The 21,146-nt window shown below is 42.9% G+C and overlaps 1 protein-coding gene across 1 annotated transcript; it reads left to right on the forward strand.

Moving 5' to 3' along the window:
* The first annotated feature begins 8,913 nt into the window (after nucleotides 1–8,913).
* On the forward strand, nucleotides 8,914–15,424 carry LOC148374263 (protocadherin-8-like). Its single transcript, XM_088334465.1, has 3 exons — nucleotides 8,914–11,512; nucleotides 11,598–11,823; nucleotides 13,832–15,424. Exons 1-3 carry the CDS (start codon nucleotides 9,107–9,109, stop codon nucleotides 14,185–14,187), a joined length of 2,988 nt encoding a protein of 995 aa, XP_088190591.1. The 5' UTR covers nucleotides 8,914–9,106; the 3' UTR covers nucleotides 14,188–15,424.
* Nucleotides 15,425–21,146: the final 5,722 nt, after the last annotated feature.

The following is a 21,146-nucleotide window of genomic DNA, read 5'->3' on the forward strand; positions in this document are numbered from 1 at the left end:
TCTGGGGCAACTGTGGTGTCCAAACTGCAGCTTGAGGCTCACTGTTTGTTTTCTCGCATCCCTCTATAATAGCAAAATATTGACTTTTTAAAAAGCCTGAATGAGAGCCATGACGGACGGCAGGAAGAGACCTAGCGGACAGCACTTGAATTAGCATTTGACTTGAAACGAATATCAATAACGACGACAGAAAAATATATTACCATGGCTTTTTGTGATGGTGAGCTATTGCTGTGCAAACCCACAGGGTTCTAAACCCGATTTGGCTTTTTATTAGATACCTTTTGATGAAGACAGAAGACGGCGGTCAAATCAAACAGAGGCAATGGTGTTGTGGCACATTACTGGCAGCCCTCAAAGACAGAAATCAATAAAAGTTATCTATTGCTTAAACGCTATGTTTGTAGCTTACTGTTGTCATTTCATACTACATAAACAAACTGCTTTCATTATGATTTACCGGTTCAAAAATGTAGCTCTCCGAATATCACTTGTACTCAAAACTGTCATGTGCTCTACCGTAAAGCTTATTACGCCGAAATGAACTGCCAAATTACCATTGGATAAAACGGAAGACAAATGTTTAAAAGATAAAGCGTCATTTCATCAGAGCAAATATTTTAAACATTCTCAAAAGGGATTTCTATACAAAGTATGAATGCCCTTTGCTTTAGTGTTCCATTTCATTCTCGAAAAACGTTTGATTCAAAATTGATTTTGTAATGCGAATATTTCACGCTGTGCATGTGTCAGCAAAACAAAGAATAGTAACGTGACGCGACTACGAATAACTGGTAAGCATCCAGACTTGTATAAGCTATAGGTGAGCACTGATGTATGGGGATACTGGTGTTGACTGAAGTCAGGCAGACTGGACGATTTGGTTAGACCTGTGAATATGTCAGGAGGAAGACGGTATGGGTCGGTAGCTAGCCCTGGTAATGCTATCCTCAGTTTCGCTAATTAGGGCTCTTTGTGCTTTCTGACAAGGTGAGCTACCCCATCCGACAGCTGCAGAATATTTGTTTGACTAGTCATTGCCAATGGTGTTAAATAGTATAGATTTTTCATAGTATAGCTTTTGCTATCAGTGAAAAACGTGTGTGATTATCATTCTTGAATCAGATGTAGAAAATCAGGAACCCACTTGGGGTGGTGCAGAAGCAAAGTGCAGAAACACAAACAGAGGTGCTTTTTCAGGCAGGGTTCAATACACAGGAAGTAGCCAGGCGATAACCGTGGTAAAGAATAGAATAGAATAGAATAGAATATACCCTTATTGTCATTGTTACAAAATGAGTTAACATATTGTGACAATGAAATTGGGCATGACACTCCAGTTCACACATTCACAGTGAGGTAAAAAAAAACAAGAAGATAAAGGAACAGAGAAGATAAGGTTATAAAACAAGGAGGATAAGGTTAGAGTTAGAATTTACACAAAATTTACCCAAAAAATGTCGGCATATAGGATGTTACATACAGTTCGGTATCGTAGGGTTGTGCAATATGCATTTGGTGTAAAAATAGTCATCATAGTGCAAAAAAAGATAGTCAACATTGTGCAAGGTGAGCAGTAAACATAGTGCAGTCAACATTGTGCAAGATACATAGACATGAGTACCATTTACGTTTGTATGAGGTTGTGTTTTTGCAAGAGTTTTTCAGTTTTTTGTGCGGTGTGTGTTTAGGGTGGTAATGGCTCTGGGGAAGAAACTGTCTCTGAGTCTGTTTGTTTTTGTTTTGTGTGACCTGTAGCGCTTGCCGGAAGGCATCAGGTCAAAGAGGTGGTGGCCGGGGTGAGAAAAGTCCTTGATGATGTTTTCTGCTCTGCTGAGGTAGCGAAAGCAGGCAATGTCCTCCAGACTGGCCAGAGAGCAACCGACGATTTTCTGGGCTGTTTTGATGACTCTCTGGAGCGTTTTCCTGTCTGCTGCTGTGCACCCAGCATACCACACCGTAATGCAGTTCGTCAGAATGCTCTCCACTGTGCCTTTGTAAAAGGACACCTGCAGCTGCTGTATTAGCTGTTTTTTCCTGAGCACTCTCAGAAAATGCAGTCGCTGCTGGGCCTTCCCTACCACCGCTCTGGTGTTTGCAGACCAGGAGTGGTCGTCGGAGACGTGCACACCCAGAAATTTGAAGGAGTGGACTCTCTCTACACAGTCTCCTTTTATGATGAGTGGTGCTGGATTCCTGCCATTCCTTCTGAAGTCCAGTATCAGTTCTTTTGTTTTTGTGGTGTTTAGTATGAGGTGGTTTTCCGAACACCACGTTGACAGTGACTCCACCTCATCCTGTACGCCGCCTCGTCCCGGTGTGGGGTTTGTGTTTCAGTGAGGCAGATTGTTTGGCAGATCTTGTGATACGGAAGGGCAGATAAAGGTCCGGAACGCTGGCATGACAAAAAGTTGGGACAAGAGTGCCTCGTTCAGGAGATGAGGGCATCAGACTAGCACCGGGGACGGATCGGTAGAACGCATACGATGTCTTTGTCTTGCCATTGGTAGGATTCGGCCAAACCTAATGCATAATATTCTATGTATGTCAAAGTCGCTAAAGTCTCAGACGAATGGCGAGCTTCGCCTAAAATTGAAGACACATAGCATTTTTGTTGCCCTGGGCATCCATAGCAGTGCGACCTCAGACTAACATGTTGACTTCCGGGTGATATGCCTATTTTTAGAAGAAACTCAAATTTATCATCCTATGATTTTTTATGAAAATTAACATCGGTATCATAGTTCTTGTATTTTTGCCTAGTATACAAATCAATGTTTTTCTTTTTACTGCAAGAACATTTTTATTCGACCACTAGGAGGCACTAAACATTACATTCTGTCCCTTTAAATGGTGAAGAGGGAGAGGTGTGATTGGAGGGTAAGTGGCACTAGGTGTGGGGTTAAATTTAGAGCCAAGGAAGTGACTAAATAAGGTAAGGCTAAGCGAGGGAGAGCAAGAGGGTGAGAATGTGGAAAAAAAGCGCGATACTCTAACACACAGACAAGCAGAACTCAGAGTGCAGATTGTGACAATAATTGAACATGCACTAGAGTTGGTGGCAGTGGCATTTGCTTTCAGACAGTTTCAAGATTGCTTACAACAAACTATTTAAAAAATTGTTATTGAAGACACTGGGGAAGTGCTGGATACTGTATTGCAGGGGTCGGGAACCTTTTTGACTCAAAGAGCCATAAAAGCAAAATATATCAATTTTATTTTGGGAAAGAGCCACACCATATATTGAGACAAATGTACTAAATTGCTAAACCCGCGCCCCAGACAAAAGCTTAGTCTTCAGCACATTTATTTTTGATGATTTGATAAAAATTATGAAAAGAGAATAATGCCAGAGCCCGTGTCCCAAAATCAACAATCATACCACTTTAAACCTGTCTCTTTCTTGCAATTACTTAAGATCGGTTAAACTCATTTTGACCCTTTTTTTCAGTTATTTTGTAAAAACGTCACAACATTCTGCAAACAGGGAGCCTGATGTGCTTATTTATGGCGCAGACGGCGCAGGGCGAGAGATGGGAGGGAGTGCTTGCACTTTTTGCATAGCTCCACCCATCCCTCCCACTCACCCAATCAAAAAACTTTAAGTTCTCTTCCGGTGTTTTGGCGTATTTACAGTTTGTTCTGTGGATTCATCATAAGGTATCTGAACACTGAAGACAGATAATATAGTGATGTTTTGTATAACGGATTATTTAGCGTTGTACAGCCAGAATGAGGTTTTTTTTTTTTTTTTTTTTTTGTGACACCTTGACTGTAAATTGTAGTGAAAAATGTGCCCTATATATACTGCGAAGTACTGCTTTACCTTTGATCTTGGTATGGCACTGCGTGTATCTGAACAGGAATAGAAGTTTATGTTTTGGACGAGATGGAGAAAATTTGCATGCAATCAAATTTGTCTCTGAGCCACAGGTACTCATGGAAAGAGCCATATATGGCTCGCGAGCCATAGGTTCCCGACCCCTGCTGTATTGTCTATGTAAATATTCATCAATTTTCAACACCGCTGATCTTCAGGAGGGTCGCGGGGATGCTTAAGTCTGACCCAGATATGTTCGGCAGAAGGCAGAGGACAATCTGAACTAATTGCCCACTAGTTGCAGGGCACACAGAGACAGACAACCATTTACAAGATCGTTTATACCTAGGGGACGATTTGGACCCACTAATCAACCTGCCATGCATATTTTTTGGAATGTATGAGGAAATCAGAGTACCCAGAGAAAACTGTCTGGATTTGAACCCTAACCCTGATCTAAACTGATGGGTTGACTACCAAGCTGCTATGCCGCTAATGCAAATATCCAAAATATTCCATTTATGTGATTTGTAGAGGAAAATGAAGGATAACCATGGGTAGAGGTAAGATTGGGTCTAAAAAAATTAATTCCAACCCGACCCGAGTCGCTGGTATATAAACCCAAACCCGCCTAAACCCGACAGAATACCTTGATTTAACAAACTAGCCCGAAATAAACCGGAACCTTTAGTTTGCTGTTAACTGCGCGTTTCGTCTGAACTACGCAGCTTAGGGGTAACCGATAGCCGAGTCATTCAAGTGTGCACTGCAAGTGCAGCGCCTGAATGAACTGTTTGGCGCCAAAGTGCGCATCTCGGCGGCGTGCAGCAAAGAAAATGAAACTGAAGAAAATGGCACCGAAAAGAAAATCAAATTCTGCAGATTTCTGTCAGGCACCAGAAACGGAGACAGAACCCAATTGCGTTCGTTTCTTAGTTATATTGAGAAGGAGGCGAAGGCTGGCACCCACGATCCAGTGATCGTCGATTGCAGGGAGCAGTTCGCTCGTAACGCGGAAATGGCACTTCTGTGGCGAACGATAGCGGCGTCGAAGGCGGGAAAACAGGTCAGGTTTGCCGGGGCGGAGGAGCAGAGATGTGGTTAAACAGAAACAGGTCGAAGCTGGGAAACGTACGAGAGCCAAAAACAGAAGGGAGTCAGGGTCGGAAGGCTTGCCTTAGCGGGAGCTGAAGGTTCGCAGACGGTCTGACGCCGGGAACCGGGGGGTTTAAAAAGTGGCAGGGAGCCAATCAGCTACCAGGGCTTTTGGCGCCAACGAGGCAGCCGCAGGTGCCCCAAATCAGTAATCATAACAATTTTAAGCTGTAAATAGTGAAAGATTCGGGCAAAAAGCAGAAAGAAAGTTTGTAAAGCTTGTAAGCTATTGGCAAGAAGCAGAAATAACCTCTGACATAAGGGAGGTGGAGGAGTAAGCCGCGAATCTTTTATCCTAACACCGAGGATGAAAATGCCTTTGGATTTATTGATTTTGAGTTAAACTGATATTTTGGTAATCATCCAAATAATGACCTGAGTCAAAGTAAGAGCATCCCCCCCGTGGCTGTGCTCCAAATGGCTGCAGATACCATACAATCTGCGAGCGGCGGGCCTAGGACGCAGCCATAAAGAAGACTCGTCTGTACCCACCCGGAGGGGGGAGCCGGAGCTACGCTGTGGGAGTCCCGGCAGCAACGGCCTGGGTTGTGGAACCCAGAAGGGAGAGGACCCACGCAGAAGGGAAAGGACCCACACAGAGGACTGGAAGAATGCTGCTTGGGAGGGTGGGATGGCAGAGCTATGCCCTTGCACAATAGTATTGCCTTTTACACGCTGGTTAACTACTGTTAAAAGAAAATAACTCTGAAATTGTTTAATTGATGTTGGAAATGTCAGGAAAAAATGTTAAAACGTCATATCGTCACGTCATATTGTCAAATATAAAAAAATTGTGAATATGCTTGATGGCTGTGTTTTGCTGCTGTTGGTGTCGGTGGATTTGTTCAGACCGAGGACAATCGACTTTGGCCTGGACGGATCTATTGACACTAACAAAGATGTTATATAATGAAATTGTGAATATGTTTGATTTTCGAGAAGGTTTGTTCAAACCTCACTTTGTGTTTGCTGTTAAAAACGTAATATTGGAATATAATATTGTGAATGTGCTTAGTTGCTGTTGAGATTGTCATGATTGTTTTCTGTTTTTAGTGTCAATAAATTTGTTCAAACCAAAATGCTGTTAAGATCCTCCACAAAGGGAAGACAATTGAAAGAAAAACGGTGAGAGAGGAACCCGACCGGTCCGACTTAAAGATTGACATTTCGTACCCGAACCCGGCCCGGATTTCATGCTGGGTTCGGGTCGGGTTTGGGCCAAGATCTTACCTCCATCCATGAGTAAAACAGGTCACAATTTCTATCTAAAACTTGAGCAGTGAGCACATGCACACCAAGTGTCCTGCAAGGCACATTTACATTTAGGTCCATTCAGGTGTCTCCTATTTGACTTTGTACGGCAGATGGGTTCTTTATGGAACATGCCAAGTGGTATTAACTTCCACCACAGGGCGAGTCTTGCTACTGCGCGTGAGATGGGCGGAGGGAGAGAAACGGATGGGGATGGATGAAGAGAATGAGAAAACCTCCTAAAGAGCCGTGACGGGGCCCCAGTCACTCTCTAAATATATTTTAATAGGTGGGAGCCTAACGTCCAGAGCAATTCATCTCTCATCTCGCCGTAATGAAAGGAGCCGTGGCTGAGGCAGTGAAGCCGGAGGGAAGAAGAGGTGTGGCCTGGGAGCACAAAGGATGCATGTGGCTTTGCCTCATTATGCTGCAGTTAGGCCGGGGTGTGCACGGTGGCAGCAGGGGTTAGGGTCTCCACAGACGGGGCCACAATGGCGCGATAGACGGCTGCAAAGGGAGCCCCCACCACGCCATTCTAGCCCGGTTGCTAACGAGGGCTTCATGCGCCTTTGATATAATCTCTCCATTGAAATCCCGATGAATCCACGCTTGCGTTGACGACCAAATCCCATTTGTAACGCGCTCGCATGAAAGGCTGCACGCGCGCGTGCGTGCGCGCGCGTATGCGTGATTTCACCTGCTCCTGCGTGATCCTGCAGGCGAGGCCAAGTCGAGCCGCATATAGCGCCTTTAATTAAAAAAATAATCTCCTCCGTGGCGCACGAGACATCTCGTGAGCTGATCTCGAATTAGAATCAGATCGACGTTTAAGTGGCTGTTCTTCCATTTTGTTCAGCTCAGATTGGATCCGATAGGCAAACAATTACTGGATTACAACACACTTGGGTGGGGAGTGGGGATAATGGGCATCGGCGCAAATTTATGGAATTTATTAATAGGAACGAAACGAGCGTTAAAACGACGATAGCTTCGGTTACACAGCATTCCTGTGGATATTTGCTTCTCACACGTCTGCGTAATAAGGGCCATTAAGCAGGACCGTAGCCAGACATGAGTCTCAGGGGTGGCATAACAAATGCACAACTATTATTCTCCCACAGTTTTTTTTGCAAAGCACAGTTTCGAGTGTTTTTCGGGGATGCGTTTCATAATCGCATTTTTTAAACATATAGTTTCTTCTTGTATTTTGCAATTTATTTGCAGTTGCTCTAAAATGTTAATGTTTTTACTAGACAGTGGTTGTGTCGTAAAGGTGTTCAAGTTTAAAGTTGCTTGGTATGAAAATTGAGTAAAAGGTTCACAGCAGAGTGAAAAAAAACTGTTATTATAATTTAGTCGAATAATAGATTTCTTAAAAACGTATTCATTTATGCTGCGGCAAATATTGCATTTCATTTGTAGTAATATACAGAACAAAGAGACCTCCCAAAACCTATTTTCTGCTTCTATTCTTTTCTATTTCTTTTGTCCTTTTTGGTTTTTTTTTTTGTTTCTTTTAGCCCTCACTTTTGACTTATTTTTTTTTTCTTGCTTTTTTTCTTAATTTCCCCCTTTAAATCGATTTTTTTTGCTTCTTTTGTTTCCTTTTCTTAGCTTTTCAACAATTTTTCCAAATTATTCCTGTTTGTTTTCTTTTTCTCTTTTCCTTTTTCCATGTTTTTCTTTTGTTCCTTTTCTTTTTCCCTCTAACTTTTTACTTTTTTCCTTGCTTTATTTTGTAAATTCTTTATTCATCTCTTTTTTCCTTTTATTTTATCTCTTTTTGTTATTTTTCTCTTAGCTTTTTCTTGGTTCTTGTGTTTTCTGTTTTTCTCATTTTTCCTTATTTTTTGTTCTTCTTTTTCCTTTTTTCATTTATCTTTTTATTTTTTCCCCACGCCTTTTTACTTCTTTCTTCTTGCTTTCTTGTATTTTTTTCTTTTTTCTCAAATTTTCCCTCCTTGTATTATTTCTTCCAGTTTGTTTATTTATTTAAAAAAATCGGACTGTCCCCACTACTACATCCAGTTTTTTGGTGGGCAGAGTGGGTTTGGATGGGCAGTGTCACCCAAGCCCCACCCCGCCCCCGTGGTAACGACAGTGGCAGCAAATTATCTTTGTTTTTATTGGACACAGTCACTTTTGATACGAGAAAATAGGCGCTGCGTTTTGTTTGTACGGTTTATTGCTTATTAAGAGGATTTGTTAACCATTCATAAGAGGAAAAATGGCTGAGGTTTAAAGGTATGACTGGGTGCCAAAGCCCAGTATGAGATACGTGCGAGATGGCATGGTGTGTAAAAACATAAATCTATAGACGGATAGCATCCTCCTTATTCAAATGTTTTGTCCTCTAGCTCAGGGACACCGCGCCTCTCTGCACTCCAGACTCATTTAACAGCCTGGGGGACATAAAACAAGCGATGGAAACAGTAGCACGCACTAAATCTCCTTCTGAATTTAGTCCACATATTGGATGCAACGCTTTTCGACAGTCTAGGAATCTCTTTATAGGGTTTAGAGGTCTTTCAGAAGTTACACCCTCCCTTCCACTCGCCTACTTGCCTCCCACTCGCCCCCCTCATCCCAAACTCAGCCCGGATTGGCCACAGTGAGGCTCATTTGCATGCCTGCCCGTATAAACCCTTTTGCAGAGACTGCAGCTCACTTTTACGCTAGGTGCTGCACACCTTGAAAGGCGGGGACAGAATTGGAGAGAAAGAGAGAGAGCGCGAGAAAGGAGCGCATCCAGTCCGCACAGATAGAAAAACACACGGAATACTTTTAACTTTGAAGTTTGAATGCGAATTTCAGGACTTTAAGAATATCTCCATAGTTAATTGTACTGGAATACTGCTGACATTGCATATTCATGCAAATATGAGGGACACGCGGTGGCTGTTGCTGTTAGTCTCTTTGACAAGCCTGGCAGCTGCTACGACGGCAAAGACCGTGAAATATCAGACCTTCGAGGAAGACGCCCCGGGCACAGTTATCGGACACTTGGCCAGGGACATCTCTTCATCCCGGTCCAGTTTCAGGATGATGAAACAGTTCAACTCCTCTTTCATCCGTCTGAGGGAGAGCGATGGGCAACTGAGCATCGGAGAGAGGATGGACAGAGAGCGCATCTGCAAACACACCCTGCAGTGCCTCATCTCTTTTGACGTGGTAAGTTTCTCCAAGGAACAGTTCAAGCTTATCCACGTTGAGGTGGAGGTCAAGGACATCAACGACAACTCCCCGACGTTCCCTCGCAAAGAGTCAACGATGGACATATCTGAAAACACTGCGGTGGGGACACGTATCCCTCTGGACTTTGCCGTCGATGAGGATGTCGGAGTCAACTATATTCAAAGCTATCAGATTTCTGTAAACAGTCACTTTTCTATTGATGTGCTTAGCAGAGCTGACGGGGTTAAATATGCAGAACTGGTGCTCATGAAGGAGTTGGACCGGGAGACTCAGGCATCGTATGCCCTAGATCTGGTCGCAATAGATGGTGGAAACCCAGCTCGCTCCGGAACCACGCGGGTCAACATTAAGGTGAAAGATTACAACGACAATAGTCCAGTGTTCGACCGGAACAGCTTCTCTGTGGACTTGCCGGAAGACGCCCCGGTGGGCACCCTGCTCCTCGACCTGAATGCAGAGGACCCGGATGAAGGGCTGAACGGCGAAGTGGTGTACGGCTTCGGGAACCAGGTGCCATTGGAGATCCGTCAACTCTTCAAAGTGGACAGAAAAAGTGGCAGGCTGACCTTGGAAAGTCCTATCGACTTTGAAAGTAAGAACACATACGAGTTTGACGTCCAAGCTGCCGATTTAGGGCCGAACCCCAGCCCGGCCATTTGCAAAATAGTCGTTCAAGTGCAAGATGTTAATGACAATGCGCCAGAAATCTCCATTACGCCCATGACGTCCATCACTGCTGGGATCGCCTACATTACTGAAGCAGCAGCCCAGGAGAGTTTCGTGGCTCTGGTCAGTACATCGGACAGGGACTCCGGAGCCAACGGGCAAGTGCACTGCACCCTGTATGGACACGATCACTTCAGACTGCAGCAAGCTTATGAGGACAGCTTCATGATTGTGAGCACCAGCCCGTTAGATCGTGAAAAAATCCCCGAATATAATTTGACCGTGGTGGCTGAGGACCTGGGATCCCCTCCCTTCAGAACCATCACCCAGTACACAATCAGGCTGACCGATGAGAACGATAATGCTCCGATATTCAGCAAGCCCGTGTATGAGGTGTCCGTGGCGGAGAACAACGCGCCCGGCGCGTATGTCACCACAGTTGTGGCACGGGACATGGACATGGGTCCCAATGGAAAAGTCACCTACAAATTAACAGATACTTACTTCATGGGGTCACCTATTTCCACATTCGTGTCACTAGACCCTGCCAGCGGTTCTCTTTACGCACTCCGGAGTTTCAATTACGAGATGATCAAACAACTTGAGCTCAGGGTCATGGCTAGCGATGGCGCGACCCCGCCCCTGTCTGGAAGCGCCACAGTTTTCCTTAGGGTTTTGGACCAGAATGACAACGTGCCCAGCATCATCCACCCGGCTCTCAACAACGGCTCGGCTGAGGTCCTCCTCCCCCGTGACGCGCCAAGCGGCTACATCGTCACGCGCGTAGAGGCACAGGACGTGGACGAAGGCATCAACTCTGAGCTTTCTTTCAGGATCGCCGCTGGAGAAGCAACCGAGTTCTCTGTCAACAAAGCTACTGGGGACGTCTACCTGAACCGGGTCCTCAGCCATGATGTGGATGACACTTTAAGGGTCACCGTGACAGTAAGCGACAATGGCAGGCCAGCGCTGACCTCCACCGCCACGTTGCACTTCCTCATTGTAGCCGGATCCCCACCGAGCGACCGCACTGTGTACCAGGCAGGCGGCGGGGTCTCACCACCTGTGGAGTGGGACCTGTCCGTGGTCATTATTGTCGTCTTGGCGGGGAGCTGCACACTCTTGCTGCTCGCCATTATTCTCATCGCCACCACCTGCAACCGTCATCGGGGTGACAAGAGCAGCGAGGACAGCGACTCCTACGGGGAGAAGGACACACTGGAGCGAGGCAGGGACCACGTTGTCGGAAACCCGCTCTTTCCCGTTCATGTAGCCGCAGGGCCTGCCAGTTTTGATGGACACTCTTATAGCAGCCAGGTCCACGGCGCCAGCGGCGACATGTGCTCAGCCTCTGAGGACGGCAGTGAGGTCCCCTGCGTATATGACTCTGACGCAAACAGCAAACCGATGGGGAACAAACATGAGGTAAGTTTGCCTTTCGGGACTAGTTGATTGCACTTGATCATCCCTAGAGCGTGAGTTTAAATAGTTGTCGGTTATGCGTTTGCAGGGATACTCGACATTGCCAGGGTATGGCAATGCAAAGGAGGCTGTGAGGCCGATCACTATCTGGAAAGGCAACTCTTACACCACCATCTCTGCCAGGGACCCTGCCTTCAGCGGCAAAGACAGCGGCAAGGGGGACAGTGACTTCAATGATAGTGACAGCGATGTCAGTGGAGACGCTGGATTAAAGAAAGATGCCGCATCTGTTCCCCCGATGGCCAGCCAAAATGGTAAGAAAGGGAACTTGACTTTGTGGTTCACAGTTTTGTGTCCCAATTGGTTGTCTATTAACTTATATTGGGAAATAATTATGAGTAGTCCAAATTCTCAATTCACTTCGGTATTACAAGCTTTTTCATAAAATTAATTGAGCCCCAATTGTTTACTTTACATTGTAGGGATAAGTAAAGATACACAGAATTGGTTCCAAAACCAGGTTAATTTTAAAGGTATTAGTGCTGCAATTAGTGAAAAACACCTTTATGAGCTACCATCTAGTAGTTGTTTTAAAATTCAGGAATTATAAACGAGAGGAATATTAGGTTATCATTAGTTTCGATAGATCTTGATTTTACAGTTATTTTCTGATACATTTCCCTTATACTTATACTCTTAGGCTGAGGTCCTCCTCACGTCACGCGCGTAGAGGCACAGGACGCCCCGACCGTCTCCTCCTTTGTTTACTGTAGAAGGAAAAAATACATGCAAATATAATCAAGTAGAATAAGGTCACTTATACTCTTATGTGGACACACTAAATTAATGTTTCATTTAAATTTGATAATTAATTTCTGCAGTTAGTATATACCTTTACCATGTATATGCTTTTCAATGATATACGATACAAAGGTATGGTGATGGTTGGGGAAACAAAACTCGTGATTGGCAAACACGAGGTCTGACTTCTTAAACGATTGTGGGTCGGTGGCCTTGAATTTGAACGGAGCTCAACAAGTATCGTTATCGTTGACTACTCGATGGTTCAGTATCATCTCGGTATCGGTGTTATTTAAAAGTACTTCAGAAACACCACTAAAATATGATATTTTCACCCCAAAAGAGAGATTTCAGATTGATTTTGAATTAAGGGATATAAATTTAACAGCAAAATCCACCCATTTTAATGAAACTCATAGCAGCAATTTTACCACTTGCTGTCGTCAAGAAGTGACATCACTCTAGAAGACTCAACTAACAACCAATCACAATTTTCAATTTTTCTGATTACTGCTGATACATGATACCTGTCAACCTCCACGGCTCCATGCACTTACAATTTGTCGTATTTTCCCTAACAAAATACAAAATAATCTTATACCGTATTTTTTTTCAAACGTGTTTCTTTATGTAGTTTAACATGTTCTATTGTACATGTGTTTCGTTATATCATATATATTATTAATTAACGTTTTGTTGTGAGATACTGAGTTGCTCGACATTGAGGTTTATTATAAAAAAAGTTCAAAAATTAGTTAGCTTGGACGTTTACTGTAGAAGGAAAAAATACACGCAAATATAATCAAGTAGAATAATACATTTTTTAATTCAAATTATGAATTCATTTTCTGCATTAAATTATTGTTGGTAATATACTGATTAAAGGGATCACCACAAACCTGTCTTTTTTAATTTTCTCCTTTCATACTTCCTTTTTTTCTTAACTTCTTTATACAACATAATAATTCGTAATAATATGCATCAAAGCAAGTGAGCTGTTTGAGAGCCGGCTCTCTTTAATGAGTTGAGCCGAAAAAGCCGGTTCTCTAAAAAGAGACGGACTTCCTTTCACTACATCAAACCACTCACTTTGTTTGCAACGAAAAAAAACCATAGAGGCTTCCGCGGCGAACTCGTTTGACTTGATTGATTCGCTGTTTCGTCATAGTCGGTGTATACCGGATGGTACCCATAATTGACAAATTTGCGTTTTTCCGTACAGGTTTTCTCGTACAGGTTTTCTCGTACGTCGTACACGTCTTGAAATGCATAATAAACGTACTTTGTACGGCAAAAACGTATAGGTTGACAGGTATGCATAAGCTCTGAACGACCATGATGTCCTTTCCAGATGACAGCAGCTGGCATGAAAGCAGATATTACTACCTCATCTATATTTTACATAGGCAATACTATGCCGAATACTGTGTTTGGACCTTGAAAAGGCCATGAAAAAAAATTGTGGGTTTGACTTTCCCTTTAAGTTGATTCAAATTGATAAGTGTAACGTTTTTCTTTCAGCCTTGTGGGCTTGCACAAGCGAGTGCAAGATTCTGGGTCATTCGGATCGGTGCTGGAGCCCCTCGGCCGTGAGAGCCCACGCGGCTCCCTCGCCCGCCCCGACCATCTCCTCCTTCAGCAGCCAATCCAAAACCGCCTCCTTGCCTCGGGACCCCCACCGCAGGGACAACTACTACCAAGCCCACATCCCCAAGACCGTGGGCCTGCAGAGCGTGTACGAGAAAGTGCTGGACAGGGAGTACGACTACGTCATGATCACCCCTACCGGGCCTGCGAGGGTCCAGGAGGTGTGCAGTGATGTCACCATACCCGTCTATGTGCCCAGTCCAACACACTGTAACAGCAATGATGCTTAAAGGGACCGTGCACGTGTCGTATCAAATATTATATTATTTTTCTAAAATATTTAAAAACCCGTGACAATGACAGGTGTAAAAAATATTTGTGTTCATACTGTATATTCTAATATTTGTGCATCATTGTTTAATATATAAAAGCCAATTTAATCACTTTAATTTTTTTCTTTTACATGTATTATATGCAAGTTTTGTACATACAAAGATTTTATTTTTGATAAGAGCCATATCTAAGCAAACATGTGTAAATATGAGTCTTTAAGCATGCTTCTATGTCAGGGGTGTTAAACAGGCGGCCCGTGGGCCGGATTAGGCCCGCTAAGGCATTGAATCCGGCCCGCGAGATAACGCTGAGTGAAGCAAAGAGAAAAACGAGCTGCAGGTTGAAATATGTCCACTCGATGTTGTCAAAGCCAGGTGCCTCTCAACCGCTGTACTTGTATTTCTCTCTCTCTCTCACTTTCTCTCTCTTCCTCCCCTTTTCTCTCACTCTCTCTCTCTCTTTCACTCTCTCTGTCTCTCTTTTTCTGTTTTGTTGTCCCTCCTGTCTGTTTCTCTCTCTGTCTTTTTACCTTCTTTTGCTCTTTCTTCCTTTTTTCTTTTCTTTCTATTTTCTCTTTCTCTCTCCCCCCTGATTTTCCCTACTCTCTTTTTCCCCTTCTCTCTTTATCTCTGTCTATCTTTCACTTTTCTCTCCTCTCTTTCTCTCTTTCCATATCTCTTTGGATTTCTTTCTTTCTCTCCCTCTCTTTCTTTCCCACTCTCTCACTATTTCTCTTTTTATCTCTTTTGTTTCTCATATTCTCCCTGTCTCTCTTCTCTCTCTCTCTCTCTCTCTCTCTCTCTCTCTCTCTCTCTCTCTCTCTCTCTCTCTCTCTCTCTCTCTCTCTCTCTCTCTCTCTCTCTCTCTCTCTCTCTCTCTCTCTCTCTCTCTCCCCTTTTCATTTTGTTTGTCCCATCCTCTCTCCTTTTCTCTCCCTTTCATTTCTTTCCCTCTCTTTTTCTTTCTAATCTCCTGGTCCGGCCCCAGAGATAATGTTTGTTCCGTCGTGGGTCCCCCGAGTTAAAATGAGTTTGACACCCCTCTTCTATATCAACTGAGGACTGTGTGGCTGAACTCGTGCATTTTGAATTGAAAAGATGATGGATGAAATGGTATGAATGTAATATTATGTACAGTATTTGTAAAGGTTTTTATTATCACGATGTTGTGAAAAAAATAAACTTTGAAACGCACTATAAACGTGTTTCAGTGAAGTCCTTTTGGAAACTTTACGAGGGCTTCCATACAACGGCCGAGAGATGTCGCTGTAAATGCGGTTACAAGCATGACGTCCTTGCAACACACAGAAGGTCACGAGCGTGTGCGTGCGTGTGACAATGTTAATAAGAATCACTTTGTGACCAATAAATCATTGTCACGATGCAAAACCTTGATGGAGTTGCAATCTGCAATCATAAATTAAATTAGATGCTGATTAGGGTTAAACGAATGAATCATAAACTGATGGATGAAGCCATACACTGCCAAAATCTTCACGTCAAATTATGGCAATGCTTTTTCATTTGGGGGTTCTGCCTTAGATACAATACTAAGACAATACATTCCAGCACCAAGATAAAACAAACGATTTGAGGTTTATCCATACAGTTTAGGACATCCAACTCATTTGAATGAACATTTGGGAAAAAAAATGTTCCGGCTTTTTCAAATAATTTGTTTTTATTTCGTTGGCAGTTTTAAAGGTATTCCTGAGTTCTTGTGAAAAATGTAAAAAAACAGTACATGCTTTTGGCATATAATATAATATAATATAATATAATATAATATAATATAATATAATATAATATAATATAATATAATATAATATAATATAATATAATATAATATAATATGATATAATATGATATAATATAATATAATATAATATAATATAATATAATATAATATAATATAATATAATATAATATAGGCAGCACGGCGGAGCAGTGGTTAGCGCATGTGCGGCACAGTTCATGTCTTGTCTGCGTGGGTTCAAATCCAGCTCCGGACTTTCTGTGCGGAGTTTGTATGTTCTCCCCGTGCTTGCGTGGGTTTCCTTCGGGCTCTCCGGTTTCCTCCCACATTCCAAAAACATGCATTTCAGGTGAATTGTCGTGTACAAATTGTCCCTAGGTGTGAATGAGCGAGTGAGTTGTCTGTCCCCGTGTGCCCTGCGATTGGCTGGCAACCAGTTCAGGGTGTCCCCTGCCCACTGCCCGATGATTGCTGGGATGGGCTCCAGCACTCCCGCGACCCTACTGAGGATAAGCGGTGTAGCTAATGAGATGAGATAATATAATATAATATAATATAATATAATATAATATAATATAATATAATACAATATAATATAATATATTTATATATTCCAAAAACATGCATTTCAGGTGAATTGGCCGGTCCAAATTGTCCATAGGTGTGAATGAGCGAATGAGTTGTCTGTCCCTGTGTGCCCTGCGATTGGCTGGCAACCAGTTCAGGGTGTCCCCTGCCCACTGCCCGATGATTGCTGGGATGGGCTCCAGCACTCCCGCGACCCTAGTGAGGATAAGCGGTGTAGCTAATGAGATGAGATGAGATAATATAATATAATATAATATAATATAATATAATATGATATAATATAATATAATATAATATAATATAATATAATATCATATAATGTAATATAATATAATATAATACAATATAATATAATATAATATAATACAATATAATATAATATATTTATATATTCCAAAAACATGCATTTCAGGTGAATTGGCCGGTCCAAATTGTCCATAGGTGTGAATGAGCGAATGAGTTGTCTGTCTCTGTGTGCCCTGCGATTGGCTGGCAACCAGTTCAGGGTGTCCCCTGCCCACTGCCCGATGATTGCTGGGATGGGCTCCAGCACTCCCGCGACCCTACTGAGGATAAGCGGTGTAGCTAATGAGATGAGATAATATAATATAATATAATATAATATAATATAATATAATATAATATAATATAATATAATATAATATAATATAATATAATATGATATAATATAATATAATATAATATAATATAAATATATTTATATATTCCAAAAACATGCATTTCAGGTGAATTGGCCGGTCCAAATTGTCCATAGGTGTGAATGAGCGAATGAGTTGTCTGTCCCTGTGTGCCCTGCGATTGGCTGGCAACCAGTTCAGGGTGTCCCCTGCCCACTGCCCGGAGATGGCTGGGATGGGCTCCAGCCCCCCCCCGACCCTAATGAGGATAAGCGGTATGGCTAATGAGATGAGATGAGATGAGATATTTATATATAAGGGCGGCACGGCAACTGGGTGGTTAGCGAGCAGTCCCACGGTGCAGGGGTTCACAATTCAAGACGAGGTACCGCTGGAGTTAGCATGTTCTCCCAGTGCCTGAGTGGGTTTCCTCCGGGCACTGCGGTTTCCTCCCACATTCCCAAAAACATGCATGTCAGGTTAATTGGCTGGTCCAAATTGCACATAGGTGTGAACGAGTGAGTGAGTTGTCTGTCTCTGTGTGTCCTGCGACTGGGTGGCAACCAGTTCAGGGTGTTCCCTACCCATTGCCCGAAGATAGCCGCTACTGAGGATAAACAGTGCAGATAATGGATGGAGGCATATATATATATATATATATATATATATATATATATATATATATATATTTATGAATGTGTCACAGTTGCCATGTTGCCCAATTGGCCCCGCTCGTGTGGTGCCATTTGCGGCTCGTTGCGAGATCGGCTTTCTGTTTGTATAAACCTCAGCACTCTCTTGCTTCGGTGTCAGCCCGTCAAACAAACTTCTGCCCCACAAGACGTGGGTTCTGACTCGATCCTGTTTTCCTGTGATATCTCCAGTCCGGTTTTGTTCCCGTTTATTGTTGTCCTGTTTAATTTTGGGTTCCAGTTTAGTTTCTGTCTGTTTTTGTCCTGTTTTTTATTTTCTCCAGTTTTCATTCCCATCTAGTTTCTCCTGTTATTATCCTGATCCGTTATCTATCCTGTCTGTCACTTACTGTCTGGTATTGACCCCATCCGTCCGATATCAACTCGGGCAATTGGAATCTGTCTCGTCAGTCCCTGGCTTCCGGGCTTTCCACGCCAGACCAGCTGCCTAACGTGCATGACTCTCCATTTCCCGTAGAATAAAGTCTTGTGTGAGAACGTCACGCAATTGGGTCCTGTATATATATATATATATATATATATATATATATATGGTAAAGGCTATGGAAATAAATGCTAAGCCTGCCTGGACTAAATCAAAGCACACGGCAAAATCGTCCCTAAAGCCACAATCACCTAGCATCCATTCATTTTCTGCACTGATTATACTCAGTGAGGTTGCTGGAGCGCATTGCTGGAGCCCATCCCAGCTATCTTGGGGCAGTGGGCAGGGGACACCCTTAACTGGTTGCCAGCCAGTCACAGAGACAGACAACTCACTCACTCAAGATGACATGCATGTTTTTGAAAATTTGGGGGGAAATAAGAGTGCCTGGAGGAAACCCACACAGGGAAGAAAATGCAAACTCTGCATGGGGAGAAATTGAAACCTGGACCTCTGCATCGTGGGGCAGTACACTAACCACCCCCCATGCTTACCCTCAAGCAGAAATGAGCTGTATACAATCAGAGGTCATGTTTCATGTTGTGTTTATAGTATTTGCCATTTTGAAAGTGGCGTGTTCCTTCGAAGACTTTACAACTCTTCAGAAAACAAGCCAGATGGTTCAACTTTAAAAATGAATCTCAGGAGTCCCCCGACGCGTGAAATATTTTGCAACTTATTTGCGTAATTGTGGGGAGGAAATCTGCACATTGATAGGAGTGATGATGAACCCATGTGGGGGAGGCAGGAACTGCAGGCAGGTGCTCAAAATGAAGACGACGGTAGTGATTAAAAAAAAATTAGGACCAAAGTACCAAACAAGGAAGTGGGAACAAAACAATTTTAAAAATGCCCAAACCAAAACCAAAACTTGGAACCAGAAAATGCCAGGGGTAAAGTAACAAAGAAACCAGAAATAAGCAAACCTGGCGTGGAAGAAAAATGACAAGACAACTCAAAATTACCCTACAGTTTGCTGAACAAAAATGTCGTTTTAAAAGGTTCAAGATGATTGGGCACAGCTTTGTGATAATTGGACACACATGTGCGTAGTTCAAAACGCCAGTTGGAGCCCTCTGGTGGTGGGAGGTATGTAAGACCCTGCCAGCATGTTCTGTGCCCAATTCTTCTCGGGAATACCGTTAAGGAGAACAAATGCCCGTGTTTTTATTTTAGTAAAGAAATAATCTAAGAAAAATAAGAAAAACAATAGTAAAAATGAAAAGTGTTTTTCTGTACACACACCAAAAATTATGCCAGCTGCCTCCTCCGAATTTTTATGAAAAACGCTAGGACTTATTTATTTCAACAAATACATGTGTCAAAACCACATGCTTTACTGAACTGAACTGAAGTGAATTCCCCAACTGCCATTTTATAATGCCAAACGAGAACTAAGCGGCAGTGGCTCAGGGGGTAGAGCGCCCGTCTTGGGATCAAGAGATTGCAGTGCGAATCCCGGCTCCTCCGTGTTACATGTCGAAGTGTCCTTGGGTAAGACACTGAACCCCTAACACCCCCAATAAGCAGGTTAGCGCTATTGGGAAATGTGAAGCACACTGTAAAGCGCTTTGGGAAGTCTTCACTTGAAAAGCGCTATTTAAGTGCAGATCATTTCATTTCATTTCATTTCATTGAACGTCTTCGGTGAAAACTACAGATAACATTAGGAGATGCATTGTAATCACATATCATTGGTTAATTGCAATGGGCTTAATGCGCAGGAGCTACAGATGTTTCAGGCTTAGATGGTTATAATCACATGGTCAGGTTTTTCTTTGCTTATTACTGTGATCACGATTTGAAATTATAGCGAGTTTTGGATTGATACAGGCCACTGTTAGGCTTACGTTTCAGGCTAGGTTATGACGACGAATGTTCATTGATTGACGAATACACACTAGAGTAGGGGTCTCCAACATGGTATCCCTTAAGGACAGCTGAGGTGCCTGCAGCCTTGTTGTCAAAATAGCTCACCAGTGCTGCGTCAATGTGATTTTCTAGTAAAATGATTTTTTTAGTTATTTACTGAGTCTATCTAAACCCTACTTTCAATAACTAACATGGTATTAACACAGTAACAACATGATAAGTTGTTATTTTAGAATGTAGTAAAAACTAGGTCCCCTTACTAGGCGCTTGTTAGTCACAAAAAGGAGTCCTTAGCTTAAAAGAGGTTGGAGACCCTTGCTATGGAGCAGCGCTTCTCAATTATTGTCTGTTAAGCCCTTCCTTAGGAGAAAAAAACCCTCTAATACCACCCCAAAAAAAACCACAAAAGAGACCATTATTGTCTCTTGACTGTCTTTTTTCACCTCTCTACTCCTCTGTGTTAAATCTTTTTTTTCACTAGGTCACATGAGGGTCTATTCCACTTTGTGTCTAGGCTATGCACTACATAGAGGCGGAATGTAAACTAAACACTCTGCCAATGAGACTGCCACTGCTCCTCTAGTGTAGTGGAGGAGCAATTGCACTTCTCTCTGGGAAGGTTAAAAAAATGTTCCCCGAGGTCAAACGCGCCCGACCCCCCCCCTGACGGAGGCTCGCACCCCACTATTTGAGAACCGCTGCTCTAGAAAAAAGCATGTGGAGTAGGGGTTAAGGCTAAAAAAAGTCTCTATCCATAGAGGTCATTTCAGCTGGGGAACAGTGCACCATTTAGGCCCAGACTTTTTAGTTTACCTTAGCCATTTTCAGAGGTTCTATTACACTGAAGCTCAATCCTATTTCTCCCCCTTACTCTCATTTGTACTTCTTACTCCAGCAATGCAAATTCATTTTTATCGTAAGAGAGT

Source organism: Urocampus carinirostris, chromosome 1 (genome assembly GCF_059441175.1).
Source record: "Urocampus carinirostris isolate Australia breed hairy pipefish chromosome 1, RoL_Ucar_1.0, whole genome shotgun sequence".
In the NCBI taxonomy this organism is placed as follows: domain Eukaryota; kingdom Metazoa; phylum Chordata; class Actinopteri; order Syngnathiformes; family Syngnathidae; genus Urocampus; species Urocampus carinirostris.